This window comes from Heteronotia binoei, chromosome 20 (genome assembly GCF_032191835.1).
Source record: "Heteronotia binoei isolate CCM8104 ecotype False Entrance Well chromosome 20, APGP_CSIRO_Hbin_v1, whole genome shotgun sequence".
NCBI lineage: Eukaryota > Metazoa > Chordata > Lepidosauria > Squamata > Gekkonidae > Heteronotia > Heteronotia binoei.
This window is the reverse complement of record NC_083242.1, coordinates 22,807,513-22,830,688: the sequence shown is the minus strand read 5'-3', so window position 1 is coordinate 22,830,688 and position 23,176 is coordinate 22,807,513. Positions and strand designations below refer to the sequence as shown.

Sequence of the window (23,176 nt, the reverse complement as noted above, 5' to 3'; positions counted from 1 at the left end):
GAGAGAAGAATAGGGACCACCGGATCTGGCGCTGGTTGAGACGGCGGGTGGTCTGGAGGTGCTCTAAGTTCCGGTGGTCGGTGAGCACTTGAACAGGGTGGCGAGCCCCTTCGAGGTAATGCCTCCAAACCTCAAAAGCCGCCTTGATTGCGAGCAGCTCTCTCTCCCAGATGGTGTAGTTCTTCTCCGCAGCGGTGAGCTGGCGCGAGTAATAGGCGCAGGGCTGGAGTGGCTGAGACGGCTTCTCGCGCTGGGACAGCACTGCTCCCAGGGCCACGTTGGAGGCATCGGCTTCCACCGTAAAGGGAAGCTGGGGGTCAGGGTATCTCAGGAGTGGCCCGGTGGCAAAACGGGTCTTCAGAGTGGAGAAGGCATTATCGGCCTCTGGGGACCAGTGGAAAGGTTCTTTGGGGCGGAGTAGTTGAGTCAGGGGCGTGGTCAGAGATGCATAGGCCGGGATGAATTGCCGATAATAGTTGGCGAAACCAAGGAACCGCTGCAGGTCTTTGCGATTCTGAGGGGCCTGCTAGGTCAGGACCGCTTCCACTTTTTTCGGGTCCATGAGGATCCCCTGTGGTGACACAATGTGACCAAGGAACTCGACGGAGCGCAGGTCAAAGTCGCACTTCTCCAGCTTGGCGTAGAGGCCATGGGCTCGTAGGCGCTGCAGGACCTGGCGGACGTGCTCGGCGTGCTGGGCAGGATTGCGGGAATAGATTAGGATGTCATCCAGGTATATGATCGCGAAGCGGTCGAGCAGGTCCCGGAATACATCATTCATGAACCTCTGGAAGACAGCGGGGGCGTTGGTCAATCCGAAGGGCATCACCAGGTGCTCGTACTGCCCGTATCGGGTCCCAAACGCGGTCTTCCATTCGTCTCCGGGCCGTATGCGCACCAAATTGTACGCTCCGCGGAGGTCCAGCTTGGTGTAGATTTGGGCCCCCTTTAAACGATCCAAGAGTTCAGGGATCAGTGGTAGAGGGTACCGGTCGCGGATGGTGATCTTGTTCAGGGCCCGGTAGTCATTGCACAGCCGGAGCTCCCCACTTTTCTTCTTCACGAAGAGGACTGGAGCAGACAGGGGAGAAGTTGAGGGTCGGATGAATCCGCGTTTCAGGTTCTTGTCCAGGTAGTCTCGCAAAGCTGCCAACTCAGGCTCCGACATTGGGTACAGACGCCCCACCGGGAGTGGTGCCCCAGGTACCAAATCAATGGCACAGTCATAGGGTCGGTGAGGGGGAAGCTGATCTGCTCCTGTCTCCTCAAAGACATCGGCGAAATCCGCATACTTCTGAGGGAGCTGAGGACCACCACTCGGGATGCCGGCTGCTAGGGTGGTGGGAGGAGTCAGATGGGGGCATGGGTCTCGGAAGCGTAGTTCCTGCTGGGCCCAGTCCACGATGGGGTTGTGCAGCTTCAGCCAGGAAAGGCCTAGAATCAGCGGGAAGCGAGGCATGCGGGCGACATCAAACTGTAGCTGTTCTTGGTGCTGCTGGACGTGGAAGGTGATGGGACAGGTCTCCTGGGTGACGGGGCCAGAACGGAGGAGGCGCCCGTCAATAGCCTCCACCAGCGTTGGAGTCTCTTTTGGCTGCACTGGAATCTGGTGCTGCTTTACAAAGGCGGCATCTACGAAACAGTGGGCTGCTCCCGAGTCCAGCATGGCATACACGAACAGCCAGCGTCCATCGGGCAGACGGAGTTTGACTGGTAGCAGGAACGGGCCCGGGGTATCAGCCTGTTGTTCGGAGGACCCAGCTAGTCGCCCCAGGCTGGAGGGTCCACTTACGCCTGGGGCTGGCCTTTTGGCAGCGGTGGCAATGTAGGTCCGGGTATCCGATGTTTAGCAGGGCAGCCAGAGGCATAGTGGCCTGCCGTGCCGCAGTAGAGGCACAGGTTCTGCGTGCGGCGTCTGGCCTTTTCTTCTGGAGTCAGGCGGGGTCGAGCAGCTCCAAGCTGCATAGGCTCACCCTCGTCTCTGGTACTAGCTGGGGATGGGAGAGGAGCCAAGTGGCATGGCGCAGGGAGCTGGCGCCCTCGGGTCTTGGCTTGGCGGCGACTTTCCAGGCGGCCATCGATGCGGAGGCAGAGGGTGATAAGTTCCTGGAGCATGGGGGGCCGCTCCACCCTGGCCAGTTCGTCCAGGACTTCCTCTGCCAACCCCTCGGTAAACTGGTCCATCTGAGCAGCCTCATTCCACGCCAAGTCTTGGGCCAGGAGCTTGAATTCGGTGGCATACTGAGCCACCGAGGACTGGCCTTGTTTCAGGGCCCTGATTTTCCGGTTGGCTGTGGCTGCTTGGACTGGGTTGGAGAAGGCAGCAGACAGGTGGGCCTCAAACCCCTGGTAATCAGTCAGTAGGGGAGAGGACCCAACCAGTAGGGGTGTGGCCCACTTGGCCGCCTGCCCCTTTAACAGACTAATGATAAAACACACCTTCGTCTTGTCATTGGGGAAGTCCCGTGCTCTTAGTTCAAAGTACAGCTGACACTGTGCCAGGAAAGCAGGAAATTCTTCCACGGCACCCCCAAATCTGTCAGGTGGGGGAACTGGGCACTTGGCTGGAGCACTGTCCACAGGTTGTTGCTGCAAGTGCACTACTGCCTGTGTTAGCTGCTGTACCTGGGCTTGGAGCGCAGCCAGTAGTTCGGTGGTTTCACTTGCTTCAGCCTCCATCCTGTGGAGTGGGTGTTTGTCGGGTGGAAGCAATCTGTCACGGCTGGGGCCGGGTCAGGCAAAGTCCAGAGGCAGTCCGCGGTCTGTAGCCAGCAAGCAGGAGTGTCCGAGGTGCCAAATCCAAATCGCTGTGCAAGTATCGCAGGTCCGAGGTCCAGAAGCCGAAGTCAGGGAGTCCAGAAGTCAAAAGCCAAAGTCAGGGATTCAGGAACCAAAGTCAAGCCGGAGTGGATGCTAGAACGTCAGGGAGATGACTAGTTGCTTCCACAAAGCCTCCTCCCAAAGCCCACAGCTATATAGCCCTCTGCTGGCTGTTGCCCATTTGGGCTAATTGCTGGCTCTGGGAGGCAGCCAGGATCCTGTTACAACTCAAGCATCCTTGCTCTTAGGAGGGCCAGAATCCTCTCAAAACTCAGGACTCAGGGAGCGTCTTGCTTGTGAGCGTGCCACCCTCCTCCGATCCCTGAGGTCCTGACGGAGGCGGTCACGCACACGAGCCACCCGAGAGGGCGAGGCAGGGGGGCTGGGATCTTCTTCAGCAGGAGGCAGGGGTACTGGTGCAGGTGGCAGGGGTACAGTTTCCTTGGCAGACTCGTCTTCCTCTGCAGGGTCCCCAGCACCCATGACACTGGGCATGTTGTGTAGAGGATGCTCTAGCATTTGGGTAAAAACTCTATGGCACCATAGATCTATCCCCCGTCAGCAGCCAGGTAGGAGCGGGCAATCCATGATCCTTTAAATGGGCATAAGAGGATCGAACTTGGTGATATGCTCACCATCTTCAAGTACTTGAAGGGCTGTCCTATAGAGGATGGTGTGGAATTGTTTTCTGTGGCCCCAAAAGGTAGGACCAGAACCAATGGGCTGAAATTAAATCAAAAGAGTTTCCGGCTCAATATTAGTAAGAACTTCCTGACTGTTAGAGCGGTTCCTCAGTGGAACAGGCTTCCTAGGGAGGTGGGGGGCTCTCCTTCCTTGGAGGTTTTTAAACAGAGGCTAGATGGCCATCTGACAGCAATGAAGATCCTGTGACTTTAGGGGGAGGTATTTGTGAGTTTCCTGCATTGTACAGGGGATTGAACTAGATGACCCTGGAGGATCCTTCTAACTCTATGATTCTATGAAATTAAATAGAGAAGCAATTAAATTAAATCAAAAGATTTTCCAGCTCAATATTAGGAAGAACTTCCTGATCGTTAGAGTGATTCCTCAGTGGAACAGGCTTCCTCAGGAGGTGGTGGGCTCTCCTTCCTTGGAGGTTTTTAAACAAAGGCTATATGGTCATCTGACAGCAATGAAGATCCTGTGAATTTAGGGGGAGGTATTTATGAGTTTCCTGCATTGTACAGGGGGTTGGACTAGATGATCCTGAAGGTTCCTTCCAACTTTATGATTCTATGAAATTAAATAGAGAAGCAATTAAATTAAATAAAAAGAGTTTCCGGCTCAACATTAGGAGGAACTTCCTGACCATTAAGAGTGATTCCTCAGTGGAACAGGCTTCCTCAGGAGGTAGTGGGCTCTCCTTCCTTGGAGGTTTTTAAACAGAGGCTAGATGGCCATCTGACAGAAGTGAGGATCCTGTGAATTTAGGGGAAGGTATTTGTGAGTTTCCTGCATTGTGCAGGGGGTTGGACTAGATGACCCTGGAGGTTCCTTCCAACTCTATGATTCTATGACTTCCCTCCCAAGAATAACCTTCGTGTGAATATACTTTACATGCTACCTCCAGAAGTGGTGGACTCTCCTTTGCTGGAGGTCTTCAGGCAGAGCATGGAGGATAATCTATTTTGGACATAGTAGATTCAAGTCCAGTAGCACCTTTGGAATTCTGCCTTTGCATATGGAGAGTGATCGGAGATGTCCTTCTTTCCAGCTCTAACCTTCTAAGATTTGGGTACAGCTAATTTATGGGCTCAGCAGAAGAACAGAAGCAACACAAAATCCCTATTGGCACTAGCATTTCTCCGGCTGTTCGACAAGAAAGCTGAAGAGAGGAGAAAAGTGGGACAAAATTACTTGCAGCCGGCTCAAAGGCAGGCCGCTCTGAGGTTCAAGGGCATGGGGCCAGGTGGGAGGGGGGCTTGAGAGATAAATCCCTGGATGGTGAGAAACATCTGGGAGGCACCACAGGAGGCATCCCACGCCTGGCCCAGCTGTCTCCCAAGCACGAGAAAAGAGGGGCTGAGCCAGCTGTTGGCAGACACAGAAAGGGGGAGATGCACTTTTTAAAAATGGAAATAAATCTGTCATCGCTCAGCAAGAGATACCTAGAAATACTGCAGAGTTCCAATTACAATGTGACATTGGCTTTAGGGAGGGTCTGAGGCTCAGCGTCTTTGCTTTATAGGGCATGATTAGGCCCAAGTTACAAGCAACTTTTTATGTTTAGTAGTTCAAAGGATATAACATTCCGGTGCAACAGGCTGATTTCTGTGGACCTTTCATACACTGTGCACAGGGAAATTTGACACTGAGCCTCTTCGGAGCCTCTTCTCCCAGCTTGCCCTTGCACCGGGAGGGTTGCCAACTCCAGACTGGGAAATTCCTGGAGATTTAGCGTTGGAGCCTGGGAAAGGTGGGGTTTCAAAGAATCATGGAATCATAAGAGTTGGAAGGGACCTCCCAGGAAACTCACAAATACCTCCCCCTAAATTCACAGTGTCTTTATTGCTGTCACAGGATGTCCATCTAGCCTCTGTTTAAAAACCTCCAAGGAAGGAGAGCCCACCACCTCCTGAGGAAGCCTGTTCCACTGAGGAATCGCTCTAATGGTCAGGACGTTCTTCCTAATGTTGAGATGGAAACTCTTCTGATTTAATTTCAACCTATTGGTTCTGCTCCTACCTTCTGGGGCCACAGAAAACAATTCTGCATCATCCTCTATATGACAGCCCTTCAAATACTTGAAGATGGCGATCATATCACCTCTCAGCCGTCTCCTCTCCAGGCTAAACATCCTCAGCTCCTTCAACCTTTCCTCATAGCACTTGGTCTCCAGACCCCTCACCATCTTCATCGCCCTCCTCTGGACACCTTCCAGCTTGTCTAGATCCTTCTTAAAATGTGGTGCCCAAAACTGAACACAAGACTCCACAGAGGGTTTGCCACAGAGCCCCCTCCTCCAAAGCTGCCAGTTTCTCCAGGGGAACTGATCTCTGTAGTCTACAGATCAGTTGTACTTTTAGGAGATCTCCATGCCTCATCTGGATGTTGGCAATCCTACTGATTGTATTTTACCGTAATCATGGTGCATACCATGTCTTGTTAGCCGCCCTGAGCCTGCCTTTGGCAGGGGAGGGCGGGATATAAAAATAAATTTATTATTATTATTATATTACCTCACCGTTTTACACACACACACACACACACACACACACACACAGGCATGCATGCCACTGTGAGCAACACCACCTGTGAGAGGTTCCCATTTTGGGGTCTACCTGAAGCTGTTGCTCAGTTCTGCATCTAGATGCATAAGTCACTGAAGCATTCCAGCAATGAAAACACTTCAATGGGTGGAGAGAAGCAAAATTTGTTTTTGTTTTTTTTAATTGCTTCTCCAGAAGCCAAGAAATACAGATTCACAGATCCTGCCATGCAAAGCTCTTGTCTTTATATGACAGGGATAAATCATGCATGCAAATGGTGCCTCAAAGTCATGAAAAAGGCTGACTAAAGCGATAAAAAAAATCAAGTATTCCAAGGTGAGCAAATAAAAGAGAAACAAGGCAGATGCAGAGATGCTCCATGTCTGGTCCAGGGGCAGCCCTATTCTCCCTCACCCATGGAGGACACACCTCTACCTGAGACCTTGGGGATCCAGAAGGGATGCCAGCCTCCAGGTGGGACCTGGGGATCCCCTGAATTACAGCTCATCTCCAGACTACAGAGATCAGTTTCCCTGGGGAGAAAATGGATGCTTTGGGGGGTGGATTCTGTGCCATTGTACCCCACTGAAATCCCTGACTTCTCCAGGCTTCACTCCCTTATCTCCAGGAGTCTGCCAACTTGGACGTGGCAATCCTAGCTGCCAGTCTGCAAACAATACCCATGTTGATCTGGTTCAGTTTAATGACGCTTCATGTATGCCCACATCTGAAGAGACCTGTAGTCTTGCAAATCAAGCATAGGGGTGAGTAGCATCTCCCCTCCCCACTCTGCTACTTTGGTGTGGTGGTAAAGGGTGTGGACTCTTATATGGGAGAACCAGGTTTGATTCCTCACTCCTCCACTTGCAGCTGCTGGAAAGGACTTGGGTCAGCCAGAGCTCTCGTAAGAGTCCTTGAAAGGGCAGCTTCTGGGAGCGCTCTCTCAGCCCCACCCACCTCACAGGGTGTCTGTTGTGGGAGAGGAAGGTAAAGGAGATTGTGAGCCACTCTGAGACTCTTGAGTTTCAGAGTGTAGGGTGGGATATAAATCCAATATCATCATCTGGTTCCCTTGTTGTGTGATTTTTCTCTATAAATGGGATATGGAGTCAAAATCCTCCATAGGTGCCTGATGACCCTCTCCCATCTGCCATAGGGAAAGAAGAACATGGCAGATTTGGGGGGGGGGGGGGGGGTGGGAACCAAATGTTTGGATGATGCTACCCTTCCAGTGGCTAGATGGCCATCTGACAGCAATGAGGATCCTGTGAATTTAGGGGGAGGTGATTGTGAGTTTCCTGCATCGTGCAGGGGGTTGGACTAGATGACCCTGGAGGTCCCTTCCAACTCTATGATTCTTTGATTCTGATTCTTGCCTGAGATAGAATCACATCCTTCTGAACCTATGGCCTTACGACCGTTATCTATCCAGGATTATAGGGACTGAATGCTTATGTGAATGTCATTTACTTTTCTCAGTTAAAAAAAAAAATGTGCATGATCTTTTCTGTGACCCCAGAAGGTAGGACCAGAACCAGTGGGTTGAAATTAAATCAAAAGAATTCGCGACTCAACTTTAGGAAGAACTTCCTGACGGAGCGATTCCTCAGTGGAACAGGCTTCCTCGGGAGGTGGTGGGTTCTCCTTCCTTGGAGGTTTTTAAACAGAGGCTAGATGGCCATCTGACAGCAATGCTGATCCTGTGAATTTAGGGGGAGGTGTTTGTGGGTTTAAGATTTGCTATCAGAAGGAGTTTATAGCTCAAAAACCAAAAGGGGGACAAATGCAATAGCAAAATGCAGGTGTGGGAATCTGTGGTGCCATCAGGGTTGGGGAGGGGAACTGGTGCCCACCAGAGTCTCCTCGTGGGAGCCTCAATAGTCTTCAGACTTTTATCCTGCCTTGCCAATATTTTTTTTAAAAGTTCCAATATATTAATAAATAACGTTTGGGTAGCTGCAGTACTGTAGTTGGAGCCCTCTGTTCATGACCTGAGTTCTATCCCAGCGGAAGCTGGTTCAGATAGCTGGCTTCAGGTTGACTCAGCTTTCCATCCTTCCGAGGTCAGTCAAATGAGTCCCCAGCTTGCTGGGGGGAAAGTGTAGATGACTGGGGAAGGCAATGGCAAACTACCCTGTAAAAAGTCTGCAGTGAAAATGTGAAAGCAGTGTCACCCCAGAGCCGAAAACGACTGGTGCTTGCACAGGGGACTACCTTTATCTTTAGCAGAGCAAAAGAAGCAAGCAGCACAAGTGTGTATTTGCTTTTTAAAAATAAAGTTTTCTGGTTTCTTATGGGAAAAAGGAACTGAGAGTTTAAAACAATAAATGTCCTGACTAACCTTCTGATCCGCAGCTTGTCTTTCTAACTAAATACACCTTGGGTCTGTGAGTCCCAGGCGAAAGTTAGAATGGCAGTAACACTTTCTCTAAGCCTCCACCCCTGGGACATCCTCAGATCTGTCGATCAGCCAGTAGCCAATTCCAATGCTGATACCAACTCAGTATGCATATTGTCACCCCGGGCCTTTTTTTGTAGCAGGAACTCCTTTGCATATTAGGCCACACACCCCTGATGTAGCCAATCCTCCAAGAGCTTATGTAGGTCCTGGAATAAGAGCCTTGTAAGCTCCAGGAGGATTGGCTACATCAGGGGTGTGTGGCTTAATATGCAAAGGAGTTCCTGCCCAAAAAGGCCTGTTGTCACCTACGTTCTAGTGGGTGATACATGCAGACCCTAAGCAAACCGGCTAGGAAATTAGCATGCATAAGTAAACACATGGATTCTTTCATGACATCAGGAAACACTAAGCTTTGCTATTATAGACTGACAGGGGGATGATGGAGGGTTTTCCATTAGAAAGTCATCCCGATGATCTCATCACACTTGATTTTTTTCCAAGAAAGGTAAGGCAAAAGAGGATTATTTTGACAATAACCTTGAGGTTTATAAATGTTGTTTGCAGCTCTCTCTCACCAAGTGTCCGAGAGAATAAGGAAAGGCAGCTGGCCTTTGTGATTCCAGTGGAGAAATCCTAACCTTCTCGCCCAGGACTGGAGGGTGAAATACACTGCAGGGGTGGCCAATGGTAGCTCTCCAGATGTTTCTTGCCTACAACTCTCATCAGCCCCAGCCAATGCTGGCTGGGGCTGATGGGAGTTGTAGGCAAAAAACATCTGGAGAGCTACCGTTGGCCACCCCTGAAATACAGCAATAAGGCACCATATATATCTGGTAGTAGCCCCAGCATTCAACTCACAAAGAGAGTGTGAGAGAAGGCTTTTAAGATTACACAGCCTGGAACATCTTCTTCTCCCCTGGATCCTTTTTCATTTTTTTGTTTTTAAAAATTTTGCAGCCGTGAGCCTGAGGAAGAATTCTGGCCATCTCAAAAGCTTCCACACACTTTTGTGTCGTCGTCGCTGTAATCCAGATACTATGTGGAGGTTGTGATCGCACATGCGAAAGAACTCCGTTTCAATCCACTTTCTTACTGGCAGGGCTTTGTTTGTAGGAAAAGCCCAGCAGGAATTCATTTTCCTATTAGGCCACACCCCCTGACCCCACCATTGTTTTGCACAGGGCTTTTTGCAGAGCCTGGATGTCCCAGCACCACCAGCTGGCTGGAGGGAGGCAGCCGTTGATGGGAGTTACATATGAACATATGAAGCTGCCTTATACTGAATCAGATCTGGTCCATCAAAGTCAGTATTGTCTACTCAGACTGGCAGCGGCTCTCCAGGGTCTCAAGCTGAGGTTTTTCACACCTACTTGCCTGGACCCTTTTTAGTTGGAGATGCCGGGGATTGAACCTGGGACCTTCTGCTTCCCAAGCAGATACTCTACCACTGAGCCACCGTCCCTCCCCTTTGGATATACTGATTGTGTACTGAGTGTGTGTGTTGCAGGACAAGTCTGGTTTAGCCAGCCTGGCCCGGTCACACATGATTGGCAGTAGCTCCTGCTTGTTTTTTTTTTGAGGAAAAAGTCCAGCAGGAACTCATTTGCATATTAGGCCACACCCCTGATGTCACTATCACATCTGCAGGAACTCATTTGCATGTTAGGCCACACCCCCTGGCACCAAGCCAGCTGGAACTGTATTCCTGTGCATTCCTGCTCAAAAAAAGCCCTGCCAACTGATACACCTGCATATGCAGGTCTCTTAAACAATTCTCACCCTGTGCAGTTAAGTTCGGATCTTGCAGCTGCACTTTCCTGGTGAGCCTCAGAAAATTAATTCACTGTCCTCTCTTCCTCTTGGTGCATTTCTTTTGCTGATAAAGCTGGTTTTTATTAGAGCAGTGAGTCATCCTTGTGGTGCCCTTCTGATCTATTATCCAGAGAGGGATAATGCCGCGAATCTCCTCTGCCTTTTTTCAGGGACTAAATGAGAGAGAAAGAGCACTCCCCCATTGGTGCCAGTGCCTGTATCTCGCAATGTAACATTTGGTTTTCTGGAAAGGTATTCAAAAGACAGTGCCTTGACCAGATACACCTGGATTCACAATTCACATGGGGGATTCAAGACACACTCAAAGAATAACTGTGAAATGTCTTAAGCCTGATCATGGGGATAGATTACAGCAACTCTAACATCTGCCTAGTTGTATGAGGTTGCCAGCCTCCAGGTGGGGCCTGGAGATCTTCTGGAATTACATCCTGATCTCCAGAGGACAGAAATCAGTTCCCCTGGCAAAAAATACCTGCTTTGGAGGGTGAACTCGATGGCATTATACCCTGCTGAGATCCCTTCTCTCCTTAGACCCTGCCTTCTCTAGGTTCCACTCCCAAGGCTCCAGGAGTTGACAGTCCTAGCCTAGCAAAGAATCATAGAATCATAGAATTGGAAGGGACCTCCTGGATCATCTAGTCCAACCCCTTGCACAATGCAGGAAATTCACAAACACTTCCCCCTAAATTCACAGGATCTTCATTGCTGTCAGATGGCCATCTAGCCTCTGTTTAAAAACCTCCAAGGAAGGAGAGCCCAACATCTCCCAAGGAAGCCTGTTCCACTGAGGAACTGCTCTAATGGTCAGGAAGTTCTTCCTAATGTTGAGCCGGAAACTCTTGATTTAATTTCAACCCACTGGTTCTGGTCCTACCTTCCGGGGCCACAGAAAACAATTCCACACCGTCCTCTAGATGACAGCCCTTCAAGTACTTGAAGATGATGATCATATCACCTCTCAGCTGCCTCCTCTCCAGGCTAAACATCCTCAGCTCCTTCAACCTTTCCTCATAGCACTTGGTCTCCAGACCCCTCACCATCTTCGTCGCCCTCCTCTGGACCTGTTTCAGCTTGTCTATATCCTTCTTAAAATGTGGTGCCCAACACTGAACACAATACTCCAGGTGAGGTCTTACCAGAGCAGAGTAAAGTGATCTGATAGGATAGTATGTGGAACTTTATCAAAAGCCTTACTGAAATCAAGGTAAACGATGTCTATAGCATTCCCCTGATCCAGCAAGGTAGTCACTTTCTCAAAAAAAGAGATCAGGTTAGTCTGACATGGCTTGTTCTTGAGAAAACTATGCTGGCTCTTAATAATCACATCCATTCTTTCTAAATGTTCCAGGACAGACTGTTTGATGATTTGTTCTAAAACTTTTCCAAGTATAGACGTCAAGCTGATGGGTCGGTAGTTATCCAGATCGTCTTTTTTCCCCTTCTTGATATGCATGAATGTTAAGCATGCATATCATCAAACAGGGATGCACAAATTCAACCTGACATAGCGAGCAGAGAGGGAGACCCCGGGCCCAGGCACCTGGTCTGCCATGGAAGAATCACTGAGCGACATTTGTCCTGCTCTCAGCTGAACAATCATCACATGACATTGTGTGTGGTATAGCCAGGAGATCCTAAGATTGTCTGGCAGCCAGAAGTTCTAGCTCTTTCAGCATAATGTGCCACTAGGTGGTGAGCTAGACTTGTTTTTAAGGCAAGAGATGTTTCAGAGGTGGTTTGCCAGTGCCCGCCTTTGCATCACACCCCTGGTATTGCTTGGAAGAAGCCCTTCCAAACACTAGCCAGGGCTGACCCTGCTTAGCTAATGAGATCTGATGAGATTGGGCTTGTCTGGGTGATCCAGATCAGGGATATGCAGATGACACCACATTACTCTGGATCAAATCAAGCCTGAACTCCACCTAGAACAGAAGTTTAGAACTCATTTGTTATGAAGGCTAGATCTGACATAAAACTGTTCTAATTCCTAATCGAAGTCTTTTTGAAAAAAAATCCAGATAGGAACAGAGAAATTCAATCTCTTTTTAAAATTTTTTTCCAGAATAAGTCAAAATAATTTCCTCAATGCACATTGTGCTTGTCAGAAAAATTCACTCACCTACCCACTCTCCCTCTGAAGAAGTGTGCTTGCACACCAAAGCTTATACCTGGAATAAAACAGTGTTGGTCTTAAAGCTGCCATGGAACTCCAGCTTTGTTCTCTCTCTCTTTCCTCTCCCTCACTTTCTCCCCAAAAGAGAAGCAGCCCCAGAGAAGGAAGCAGAAGTTCTGTGTGTGTGTGTGTGTGTGTGTGTGTGTGAGAGAGAGAGAGAGAGAGAGAATGCACGGGGGGAGGGAGGCAAGAGGCAGGATACAGGAAGCAAAGAGCCACTGAGGGAGATGGGGGGAAAGCAAGCCTGGAAAAGGAAGCAGGAGGAGGACGTTGTTTGGGGGATGGATCTGAGCTCTCTGTGGGTTGAACCCATCCCACAAGGCTGCATGCTCGACACCCCTGCCCTAGAAGCTAAGCTGAGGATATTGTACTTTGGTTATATCACGAGAAGACAAAAATTGCCGGAAAAGACAAATAATACTAGGAAAAGTTGAAGGCAACAGGAAAAGACACAACATGAGATGGATTCAGTAAAGAAAAACTCAAATCTTTCACCTGAGTCATCCATCTCAGCTGGTCTCACAGTGGAGCAAGCCCTCTGGGAGGTGCTGTGGCTCAGTGGTAGAGCACTTGCTTGGCATTCAGAAGGTCCCAGGTTCAATCCCCGGCATCTCCAGTGACAAGGACTGGGCAGCAAGTGATGTGGGGGAAAAGGCCTTGACCTGAGAACCAGCGCAAGTCGGAGTAGACAAAATTGACCTGACAGACAAATTGTGTGAATCTGCAAAGGCAGCTCCATGCACAACTTCACACACGTAACCTACTCTCTGCATGCCTGATCTGTCCAGAAAAACAAACTGCCAAGCGGGTTCATAAGCAGCGCATGCAACATCAGCCAAACAAGACAGCTCATTTTTCAAGGGGAAAAGGAAGCCGCTGCCTTGGCCGGCTGCACGTGAGTTATGGACAGCTGCCACCCTCTTGGGAGAAAATTACCGACTGCATCCCAGCTAAACCCATATTTCAGGAGCAGAAGAGCTCCTAAGCTGAAAGCTGGGTTGCCGTTTCCATTTCACAGGGGAGAACCAGCTGAGGTTTCGCTGCTGCTGTGGATACAGCTCTGGATTTATGACTTCATCCATGACCAGTTTTGAATCATCACTTTACACGTGGGCTTTGACAAGCAGCCTGATAAGCAATAAATCCTTAAATGAGAACTTTCCACATGTTTAGATTTTTTTTTAAAAAAAATGATAATCACGGCGGGGGGGGGGGGACGTTGGAGGGGGGGAGGATCTCCCCTCTTTTCCTACCTTTCTATACTGCAAAAACTTGCTCTTTGAAGGTGAGGGGGGATTCAGAATGTTGTGCAACCCAAACAGGCCAAAATTGAGGTTTGAATGCCAGTCTGGGACTCCGGAAGCCTGGGGTTCAAATCCCCACTCTGCCGTGGAAACTTGCTTCGGTGACGGTGAGCCAGCTCTGCTCTCTCAGCCTAACTTTCCCCACAGGGTCATTCGGAGGCTAAAGTGGAGAATATCATAGAACAGGGGTGGCCAACGATAGCTCTCCAGATGTTTTTTGCCTACAACTCCCATCAGCCCCAGACATTGGCCATGCTGGCTGGGGCTGATGGGAGTTGTAGGCAAAAAACATCTGGAGAGCTACCATTGGCCACCTCTGTCATAGAATCATAGAGTTGGAAGAGACCTCCAGGGACATCTAGTCCAAACCCCTGAACAATGCAGGAAACTCACAAACACCTCCCCCTAAATTCACAGGATCCTCATTGCTGTCAGATGGCCATCCAGCCTCTGTTTAAAAACCTCCAAGGAAGGAGAGCCCACCACCTCCCAAGGAAGCCTGTTCCACTGAGGAACCGCTCTAACGGTCAGGAAGTTCTTCCTAATGTTGAGCCGGAAACTCTTTTGATTTAATTTCAACCCATTGGTTCTGGTCCTAAGTTCTGTGGCCACAGAAAACAATTCCACACCCTCCCCGATAGGACAGCCCTTCAAGTACTTGAAGATAGTGATCATATCACCTCTCAGCCACCTCTTCTCCAGACTAAACATGCCCATAATCTGTGGTAGTCCCCTTTCTCCTTTGCAGCTCCAGCACCAAGGGGAGGGGCAGAGGTGGGCACCCTGAACCACGTCCTCTATGACTACATATTCTACCTTAATATACAAATCAGAGTTGAAATAACACATAAAACACAGCATTGCCAGAAAAGTGGAATAAAATTGGCCACAACTTTTATTGGTTGCAGCTCTAAGAAGCCTTGGCACAGGATTGGGTAAGGATCCCGCCCGTCAACAGCATCTCCTGCCAGTCGATGGTCAGCTGGTTGTCTTGGGGGATGGCAGATTTCTGGATCCTGTTAGGGTGGAAGCCTAGAGGTGGTCTCCCCTGCCACCTGAGCGTGATGGTGATCCCTGGACATGCCCCTGGGCTGGGCACCTCAGCTGCCCCTCATGCCAAGATCTCTTATTGGGATCCCCACACTCAGGAAATGAGCATGCAGGCCCCATGCTGATACCACCAGGTCGTGATGAGAAGGAGCATATGAAACATAAACTACAGGCGGGCAGGCCAAGTGACCAGGTGTTCAAAGAGAGAGGACAGCAGTGGCTTGGCACCCTAAGGAATTGCAAGTGCCCCCACCCTCTGCCCTCCCCCAAAAGGATCCCATAGGTCTGAGAGGGACTGGGTGGGCACCCAGCTTCCTGCACTGGGTCCCTGGTCTGTCCCCTCCACTCCCCCTGCAATGAAGCAGCAACAGCTGCCCTCACTCTGCACCCTCCCTGCGGTGCAGCAAATGGGGGCCTGGGTAAGTCTGGATCCTGGCTTATCCTTAGCCTGTGAGGGAGGCTACTCTCTAGGAGACACCAACTGGCCCAGAGTTGCCAAATGAGAACAAACAGCAGCTGTGCTGGATCAGACGATGGGTGCTGCCCGGAAGCCTGCGAGCAGGGTCCCCCTCCCCCACACTGGTATTCCAAGAGTTTCTGCCTCTGAACATGGAATGGAAGCTCTAGGACAGGGATGGACATATGAAGCTGCCTTATACTGAATCAGACCCTCGGTCCATCCAAGTCAGTATTGTCTACTCAGACTGGCAGCGGCTCTCCAGGATTTCAAGCTGAGGTTTTCCACACCTATTTGCTTGGACTCTTTTTAGTTGGAGATGCCAGGGATTGAACCTGGGACCTTCTGCTTACCAAGCAGATGCTCTACCACTGAGCCACCATCCAAACCTGCTTAAATTAAGAGCCACAATGAATTAATGTCAGATGTTTGAGAGCCGCAAGACATGAACATCAGATGTTTGAGGGAGGGGGAAAGAAAGCAAATAGATGGGAAAGGGGGGAGGGAGGGAGAAGCAGAAAGAAAGCAACTTTAACTTTAAATGTATTATCCAAGCAGTCGCCTGGCTTGGCTTGGAGAAGTGATTTCAAGAGACAAATGCCTTTTCCAAGCTGGCCGATGGGATAGTGGGGGCTTTGAGAGCTACACAATATGTGTGAAAGAGCCACATGTGGTTTCCAAGCCACAGTTTGGCCTCCCCTGCTCTAGGCCTAGTTTAGCACTCTAACCACCACCTCACTCTGCCTTTCACCACGCTGAGTCTGCTATTGGTGGTGGCGGATAGAGCTGTCAAGTCACAGCTGAATCATGGCAACCCTGTAGGCAGGGCCAGTGGGTAGGAGTAGGCCAGGTAGGCGGCTGCCTAGGGTATGCACAGACCCAGGAAGATGAGAGCAGCAGAGTCACATTGGCATGTGCTCTCCTCCGAGCCCACCTTCCCTTGTAAGGGAAGGAGAGCTTGGAGGAGAGCACACCAGCCCCACTATTCTCAGCTTCCTGAGTCTGTGCACACCTGAGGAGCTGAGAGTGGTGGGGTGGTGCAGTGGGATGTGTGCACACCCTGCCACCCTGCCCCGCCCCACCCTCACCTTCCCGGATCAGCCCGGGGTAGGGGCAGGGCCTAGGGTGCCAGGAACTCTGGCGCCGGCTCTGCCTGCAGGGTTTTCAAGGCCAGAGACATTCAGAGGGGGTTTGCCTTTGCCTCCCACTGTGCTGCAACTCTGGACTTCTTTAGTGGTCTCCCATCTAAGTACTAAGCAGGGCCAGCCCTGCTTACAGGCACCTGATGTAAAGCAGGGGGGAAAACCCTTTCGAACGCCAGGTGATTTACAGCTCATACACCTTGAATAGTAACTCAGCATACTTATATGATAAGGAAAGCTTCATTTCTAAATGTATGTCCAGTTGGAGTTAAAGCAGAGGAACAGTAAAAAAAAAAAGGCAGTATTCTTGTTTTTTGGGTGTTTGATGAAAAGGGGTGCCTTTCCAGGAGGGAGAGCTGCTGAAGAAGCTTTTTAAAAATTCATGCATTGTCTGGCTTTTATTCACTTAATAAAATCCTTTCTTATTAGGTTGATATAAATATTTATATGTTTATATCTGAGCAAAAACAACCTCAGTATAGACGCCCTTTAGAGAGTAATTGCAGGGCAGCTCATCATTTTAATAGACTGGCAACATGTTTACTCAGAACTCAGCTCCACTAAGTTCAGTGGGACTTACTCCCAGGTAACAGTACATAAATACTTTTGTCTCACAGTCAGAAGAAAAGGCCATCCTGAATTCCCACCCCCCCTTTGTGGGAACCCACCATAAACAAAGCAGCTTTTGACAACATCAAGAAGACTACGAGTAACTCAGCATGTCCTTTTCATTGTTCCATTCAGTGCCCCTACTACAATGAACTGTGCAATCCTATGCAGAGTTATTCCAGTCTATGCCCACTGGAATCAGTGGCTTTAAGATGAACTAACAAACTGGAGAGCCAGTTTGGTGTAAGGGTTAAGTGTGCAGACTCTTATCTGGGAGAACCAGGTTTCATTCCCCACTCCTTCACTTATAGCTGTTGGAATGGCCTTGGGTCAGCCATAGCAATTGCAGGAGTTGTCCTTGAATACTTGACTGCCTAGTGGGGTCATTTACATTGTCTTTGTCTTTGACCTTCTCTGAACCTGTTTCAGCTTATCTATACCCTTCTTAAAATGTGGTGCCCAAAACTGAACACAATACTCCAGGTGAGGTCTTACAGAGCAAAGTCAGGCCTTGAATTCAGCAGGAGCTCATAGGAGCACAGCTCCTGAACCTTCCTGAGGGTTCCCCCTCCTCCTCCTCCTCACCTTGTCCACTGAATAGTAGGTACAGCTGAATAACAATCTCTGGATGAGCTCCACCACCTATTTTTCTACATAAGGACCCCTGAGTAAAGCGATACCATCACTTCACGTGATCTGGACACTATACTTCTGTTGATGCAGTCCAAAATTGCATTTGCCTTTTAAGCCACCACATCACACTATTGTTGATTCCAGATTTATTTTTGCTACCCTTCTGGAGTCACTACAAGAATGCAGTTCATTACTGGATTTCCTTGGTGGTCTCCCATCCAAGAACTAGCCAGGGCTGACCCTACTTAGCTCCCAAGATCTGACAAAGTCAGGCTAGCCTGGGCCACCCAAGTACAGGCTTAGCCAGAACTTGGCCATGGAACAGTCGGAAAAATGACTTTTTAGAGAAGTCACAGATGGATCTCAAGCAGTCCATGATTTCCAAGATGAGAAGTCAGCCGCTTAATATGAGCCGGCAATGTGATGTGACAGTTTTTAAAAGGCTGCTGTGAAGTATCAGTGTGGCTCAGTGTGGGCATCGCAGTTTAGGAAGGAGTTTGGATTTGGATATTGAATTTGGATTTATATCCCGCTCTATACTCTGCATCTCAGAGTGGTCACAATCTCCGTTATCTTCCCCCCCTCCCCAACAGACCCCTGTGAGGTGGGTGGGGCTGAGAGGGCTCTCACAGCAGCTGCCTTTTCAAGGACAACCCCTGCAAGAGCTATGGCTGACCCAAGGCCATTCCAGCAGCTGCAAGTGGAGGAGTGGGGAATCAGCTTAAGAGTCCGCACACTTCACCACCACACCAAACTGGCTCAACACAGGGCAACAAAGACCTGTTGAGACCGTGTTGAAGGAGCCAGGGAATCTCTACTCTGGAGAAGAGACGTTTGCGAACTGCTATATATGACTATCCCTTTGAAAAGCTCTGACCCTGGTGCATGCATGCAGAGACGGTGAACACCAAATTCCAAATACCTTTATTGGCATAGAAATAAAAAGTGCAGCATAGCAAATTTACATGGGGTTTCAGCTATAAAAACCAGTCAAACATATGAACATATGAAGCTGCCTTCTACTGAATCAGACCCTTGGTCCATCAAAGTCAGTATTGTCTACTCAGACTGGCAGCGGCTCTCCAGGGTCTCAAGCTGAGGTTTTTCACACCTATTTGCCTGGACCCTTTTTTGGAGATGCCAGGGACTGAACCTGGGACCTTCTGCTTCCCAAGCAGATGCTCTACCACTGAGCCACCATCCCTCCTCCAAGAAGGGGAACTAGCCTTTTGCTCCCTGATTGTTATGGCAGCCAAAAGGTACTTTGCAACCAAGGCTTGTGATATGAGAACATTGGTCAGATAATAGGGGGGGGGGGAGACTAACTTCGCTTCAGGTAATCCATAAAAATTAGACTGAATAGGTTTGATTATACAGTCCCGCACTTCCCTATAAAAAAATCACAATGAAGTAAAACATGGGTGACCCTTTCAAGGTGCATTCCATTATACCGACAGACTCTACATGGACATTACACGGAAAGGCAGTTTGGTGTAGTGGTTAAGTGTGTGGACTCTTATCTGGGAGAACCGGGTTTGATTCCCCACTCCTCCACTTGCACCTGCTGGAATGGCCTTTAGTCAGCCATAGCTCTGGCAGAGGTTGTCCTTGAAAGGGCAGCTGCTGTGAGAGCCCTCTCCAGCCCCACCCACCTCACAGGGTGTCTGTTGTGGAGGAGGAAGGGAAAGGAGATTGTGAGCTGCTCTGCTTTGGAGTGGAGGGCAGGATATAAATCCAATATCTTCTTCTTCTATAAAAATCACAATGAAATAAAACATGGGCAACTGTTTCAAGGTGCCTTCCATTACACGGACAGACTCTACAGGGACATTACATGAAGAGACAGTTTGGTGTAGTGGTTAAGTGTGTGGACTCTTGTCTGGGAGAAACGGGTTTGATTCCCCACTCCTTCACTTGCACCTGCTGGAATGGCCTTGGGTCAGCCATAGCTCTGGAAGAGGTTGATCTTGAAAGGGCAGCTGCTGTGAGAGCCCTCTCAGCCCCACCCACCTCACAGGGTGTCTGTTGTGGGGAGGGAAGGTAAAAGAGATTGTAGCCATTCTGAGACTCTTTCCTTGAAAGGGCAGCTGCTGTGAGAGCCCTCTCAGCCTCACCCACCTCACAGGGTGTCTGTTGTGGGGAGGAAGGGAAAGGAGATTGTGAGCAGCTCTGAGACTCTTCGGAGTGGAGGGCGGGATATAAATCCAATGTCGTCTTCTATCCTGAGAAGGGATGTTGGCAAACCTCCCAGACGATACCGTTGAAGGTATGGTGGTGAAGACGCTCAGAGGCACCAACTCCTCCTCCTCCCCCACCCCCGCCAGACGTCCTCCTGGGCGCCCAAACAAGGCGAGGAGGCGGCTCGGGCTGCATCCCAGGCGGCCGGCGAACCCGGCGCCCTTTAGGACCGCGCGGCACAAGCGGGCGACAAAGTGCTTTGGCGGGCCGGGCGGGCAGGCGGCGGCGGCGGCGGCGGCGTTGGGAGCCCGGGAGGCGCAGGGGAGCGCCTTAACCCTTGGCGCGCCGGCCGGTCCCTCCTCCTCCTCCGCCCTCCACCTCCTCCCGGCTCTAGGGCCAGGTGCCGCCAGCCAGCCAGCCAGCCAGCCAGCCAGCCAGCCAGCCGGCGGTCCTCGGGTCGGGTCGGGCCGGGCAGGAGCGGCCAGTTGCCCGCGAGCGGCTGATGGTGCGCGGCGGCGGCCCCCAGGCGGACGCGGAGCCGGCGGCGTCCATGGAGCACGACCACGTCCACCTCCGCAACAGCTCCCCGCCCGGCTGCGGCTTGGGCTACGGCCCCGTCGTCTACTACAGCCTCCTCCTCTGCCTCGGGCTGCCCGGTAAGGATCGAGCCCCCCCCCCCCCCGCCGGCGGGAGGGGGCGCGGCTGGCGGGAGGCTGCCCCACTTAGAGGAGCTGCCGGGGGGGGGGGGTTGAGATGATGCCGGGATCGCGGGGGGGGGGCTCTCAGACCCCCACCCCAATCTTCGGAAGGTGTCCAGGTGGCCGCTCTGAGCCCACGACAGGTGTCTGCCCGACGCCTCTCCCCCAAGGGACACCTGCCCATGGATGGATGAGCACCCCCACCCCCCTCCCGGGGTCCCCCCCCCACCCAGCGCCTGCTGCCTGGCACCTCGGAGCAGGAAAACGCCGGGGGGGCAGCACTTGGGGGGCCGTCTGCTGGAGAGTCTCAGCGCCCCCCCCCCCCCTCTAGGGAGGCCGCCCGAGATCCCGCCTTGGGGACCCCTTCCCAAGGCAAAGCCAGCTGCGAGGCTGCAGGCGCTGGCCGGCTCCGCTGGTTCCCTTCTTTGTCATTTGGACATTTAGATCTGTGCTTGTGGGTTTGACTCTTATTTTCCTCTTCATAATTCCAGCAGTAGGCTGGACCCGCTGTGGAAGTCATAACCTCTCACTTAAGAAACCTTGTTGCCCGCATGAAGGCAAGACGTGAGGAAGGAGGGTGTGTGTGAGAGAGAGAGAATTGGGGAGGGGGTTACAAAGAAGTGAGTCCAATGTTCCCTCTGAGCTGCAGAGTCTTGCGAGCAAAACTTCTAATTTGGGAGCTACCGGCATTAAAGTTGCGAGCTGCTGCATAAATTATTGTGCTCCGGGGTCATCCTTCCTGAGCTAAGAGGAAAAGGTGTGAGCTGGAGCTGGCTCAAACTCAGCTTAGAGGGAACGCTGGAGGTGGCCCCCAGAAAACTGGCTGGGTGAGGTCACCAACTTCAGAAAATCGGATTGAGTTTCCTGGCTAAATCATTCTTCTGCCGTGGTGTGAAAAAAGAAAAACCAGAAGTATCTCAGTCTATCCCCTTGCCGCTGAGGCCAGTTTCCCAACAACTTCAGCCTTGGCACACTTGTTGTAGACTTGTAGAGGCTTCCTGGGATGCTTTTCAGCAAAGGAGCTGTCCGTGGTGCTGACCCAGCACTGCGCTCGCAAGAACGCTCTCAGTCTCTGTCTCAGGCTGGAAGTCCAAAGGTAGAGCGCTCATTGGCTAGAGAAGCAACTAACAGGTAAATGACTCTGGGGTGAGATGGAAAAAGCTCGGTTAATGCTGCAGATGAACGAAGAGATATGCAAACCTGGAAAACAACCGTTGGGGGGGGGGGGTGGAGTGCACAGTCACACTTCCCTCAGCCGCATGGCCTTTAGGTACGGCACAAAAGCAAATGCCTTAGAGATCAAATTCTCTTCAGGGAATTGCATCCAGGTCTTAGAAAGCTGAGGTCTCTAAGTTTTCAAAATAAAGAATGGGGTGACTTTACAGATGACCGCCAAATACCTTCATTCCCTACCAAACAGAACCGCTTTATTATAGAATCAACTGAATAACTTGTCCCGGTTCATTCCCTCCCTCCCCAAAAAAGCCCAATATGTCTGAGATTAGGAAGAAGAGTGTCTAGGTTAGGAGTCACTTTCACTCAACCTAACCTGCCTCACAGGGTTGTCTCCTGTCTCCTGTGAATAAAATGGAGAAGGTGAAAGCCATGCATACTGCTCCCAGTTCCTTGGGGAAAGGCTGGAATTAAACCTGGGTGGATAGATACAGGACTTCCAAGCAGGACATGATCCGCAGCTCATGCTTGTAGAAAAACTGATCTTTCCTTAAGGCAGCAAGCATGAGGACACTGTTATGGGAATAAGCCCCAGTGAATAACATGGGCCTTATTTCCAAGTAGACCTGCTTAGGCTTGCCCCCTGCATCTGCAATCGTACTCACACTTACTTCAGAGTAAGTCCCACTCAGCTCAGGACTTACTCCTGAGGAAGATTGTGGGACAGATCCTGGAATTATTTGTATCAAAAGGTTTCCTGTTTAATCCATGGGATCTCTAATGCACATTTTTTTTAAAGAAACAAAATAATGCCCTTGGAACCTCTGTCTTTTTAAAACCCCTTTGGAATTAGCTGTCTTTAAAATCCACAGAAACACCTTAGCAGCTTTCAGATCTGCCTCAGAAGCGTCTATGGAGGAGAATTCTCTTTCCTTAGATGCATGAAGTGTTTTTGGCCAATGGTAGAGGCATGGTGGGGAGGGGTCTGAATGCAGCCTGCAACTTTTCAGAGCATGCAAGAAAAGCACAGAGAGCATTCAAAGCACCCAAAGCTGACAAACACAACCTTCCTAGAGATCCTAAGCTAATTTAATACTTGCAGTGTAATAAGAATTCATTTCCTTTATTGAGGCCCCTAATGTGATAGAATTAAACTTCTTGACAAATTTTATTTCAGCAGTTAATTTCATGCTGGAATCTCTCTTCTGTTGAGGAATAATTACTTTTAGATTAGTAACACAGCATGCAGAGAGACTGAACTGTTCTCCCTCTGGTTTCTAGATGTACACAAATCTAACAATAGAAATACCCAGCCTTTATTTCTTTTGATCTGTTGGTCAGTTGTCAATAGAAACCACAGAAAGCGGCAACGCTGGAGAGTTCTTCCTCACACCAAACCAAGATTCCTTCATTAGCTAACTGGAATCTTCAGACCCTCCCGTTGATTTTCAGTGGCTAAGCAGGATAAGCAAAGG

The 23,176-nt window shown here is 50.2% G+C and overlaps 2 protein-coding genes across 2 annotated transcripts in view; both read left to right on the top strand.

The window, feature by feature from the left end:
- Positions 1 to 20,754, top strand: part of PDILT (protein disulfide isomerase like, testis expressed) — a 243,169-nt gene extending 222,415 nt beyond the window's left edge. Inside the window, exon 12 of the mRNA XM_060260912.1 lies at positions 20,743 to 20,754. The gene's annotated coding sequence lies outside the window, so the exon portion shown is untranslated. The remainder of the gene's footprint in view (positions 1 to 20,742) is intronic.
- Positions 20,379 to 23,176, top strand: part of GPR139 (G protein-coupled receptor 139) — a 28,382-nt gene continuing 25,584 nt past the window's right edge. Inside the window, exon 1 of the mRNA XM_060260913.1 lies at positions 20,379 to 20,486. Coding sequence (XP_060116896.1) covers positions 20,381 to 20,486 — 106 coding nt within the window. The 5' untranslated portion in view covers positions 20,379 to 20,380. The remainder of the gene's footprint in view (positions 20,487 to 23,176) is intronic.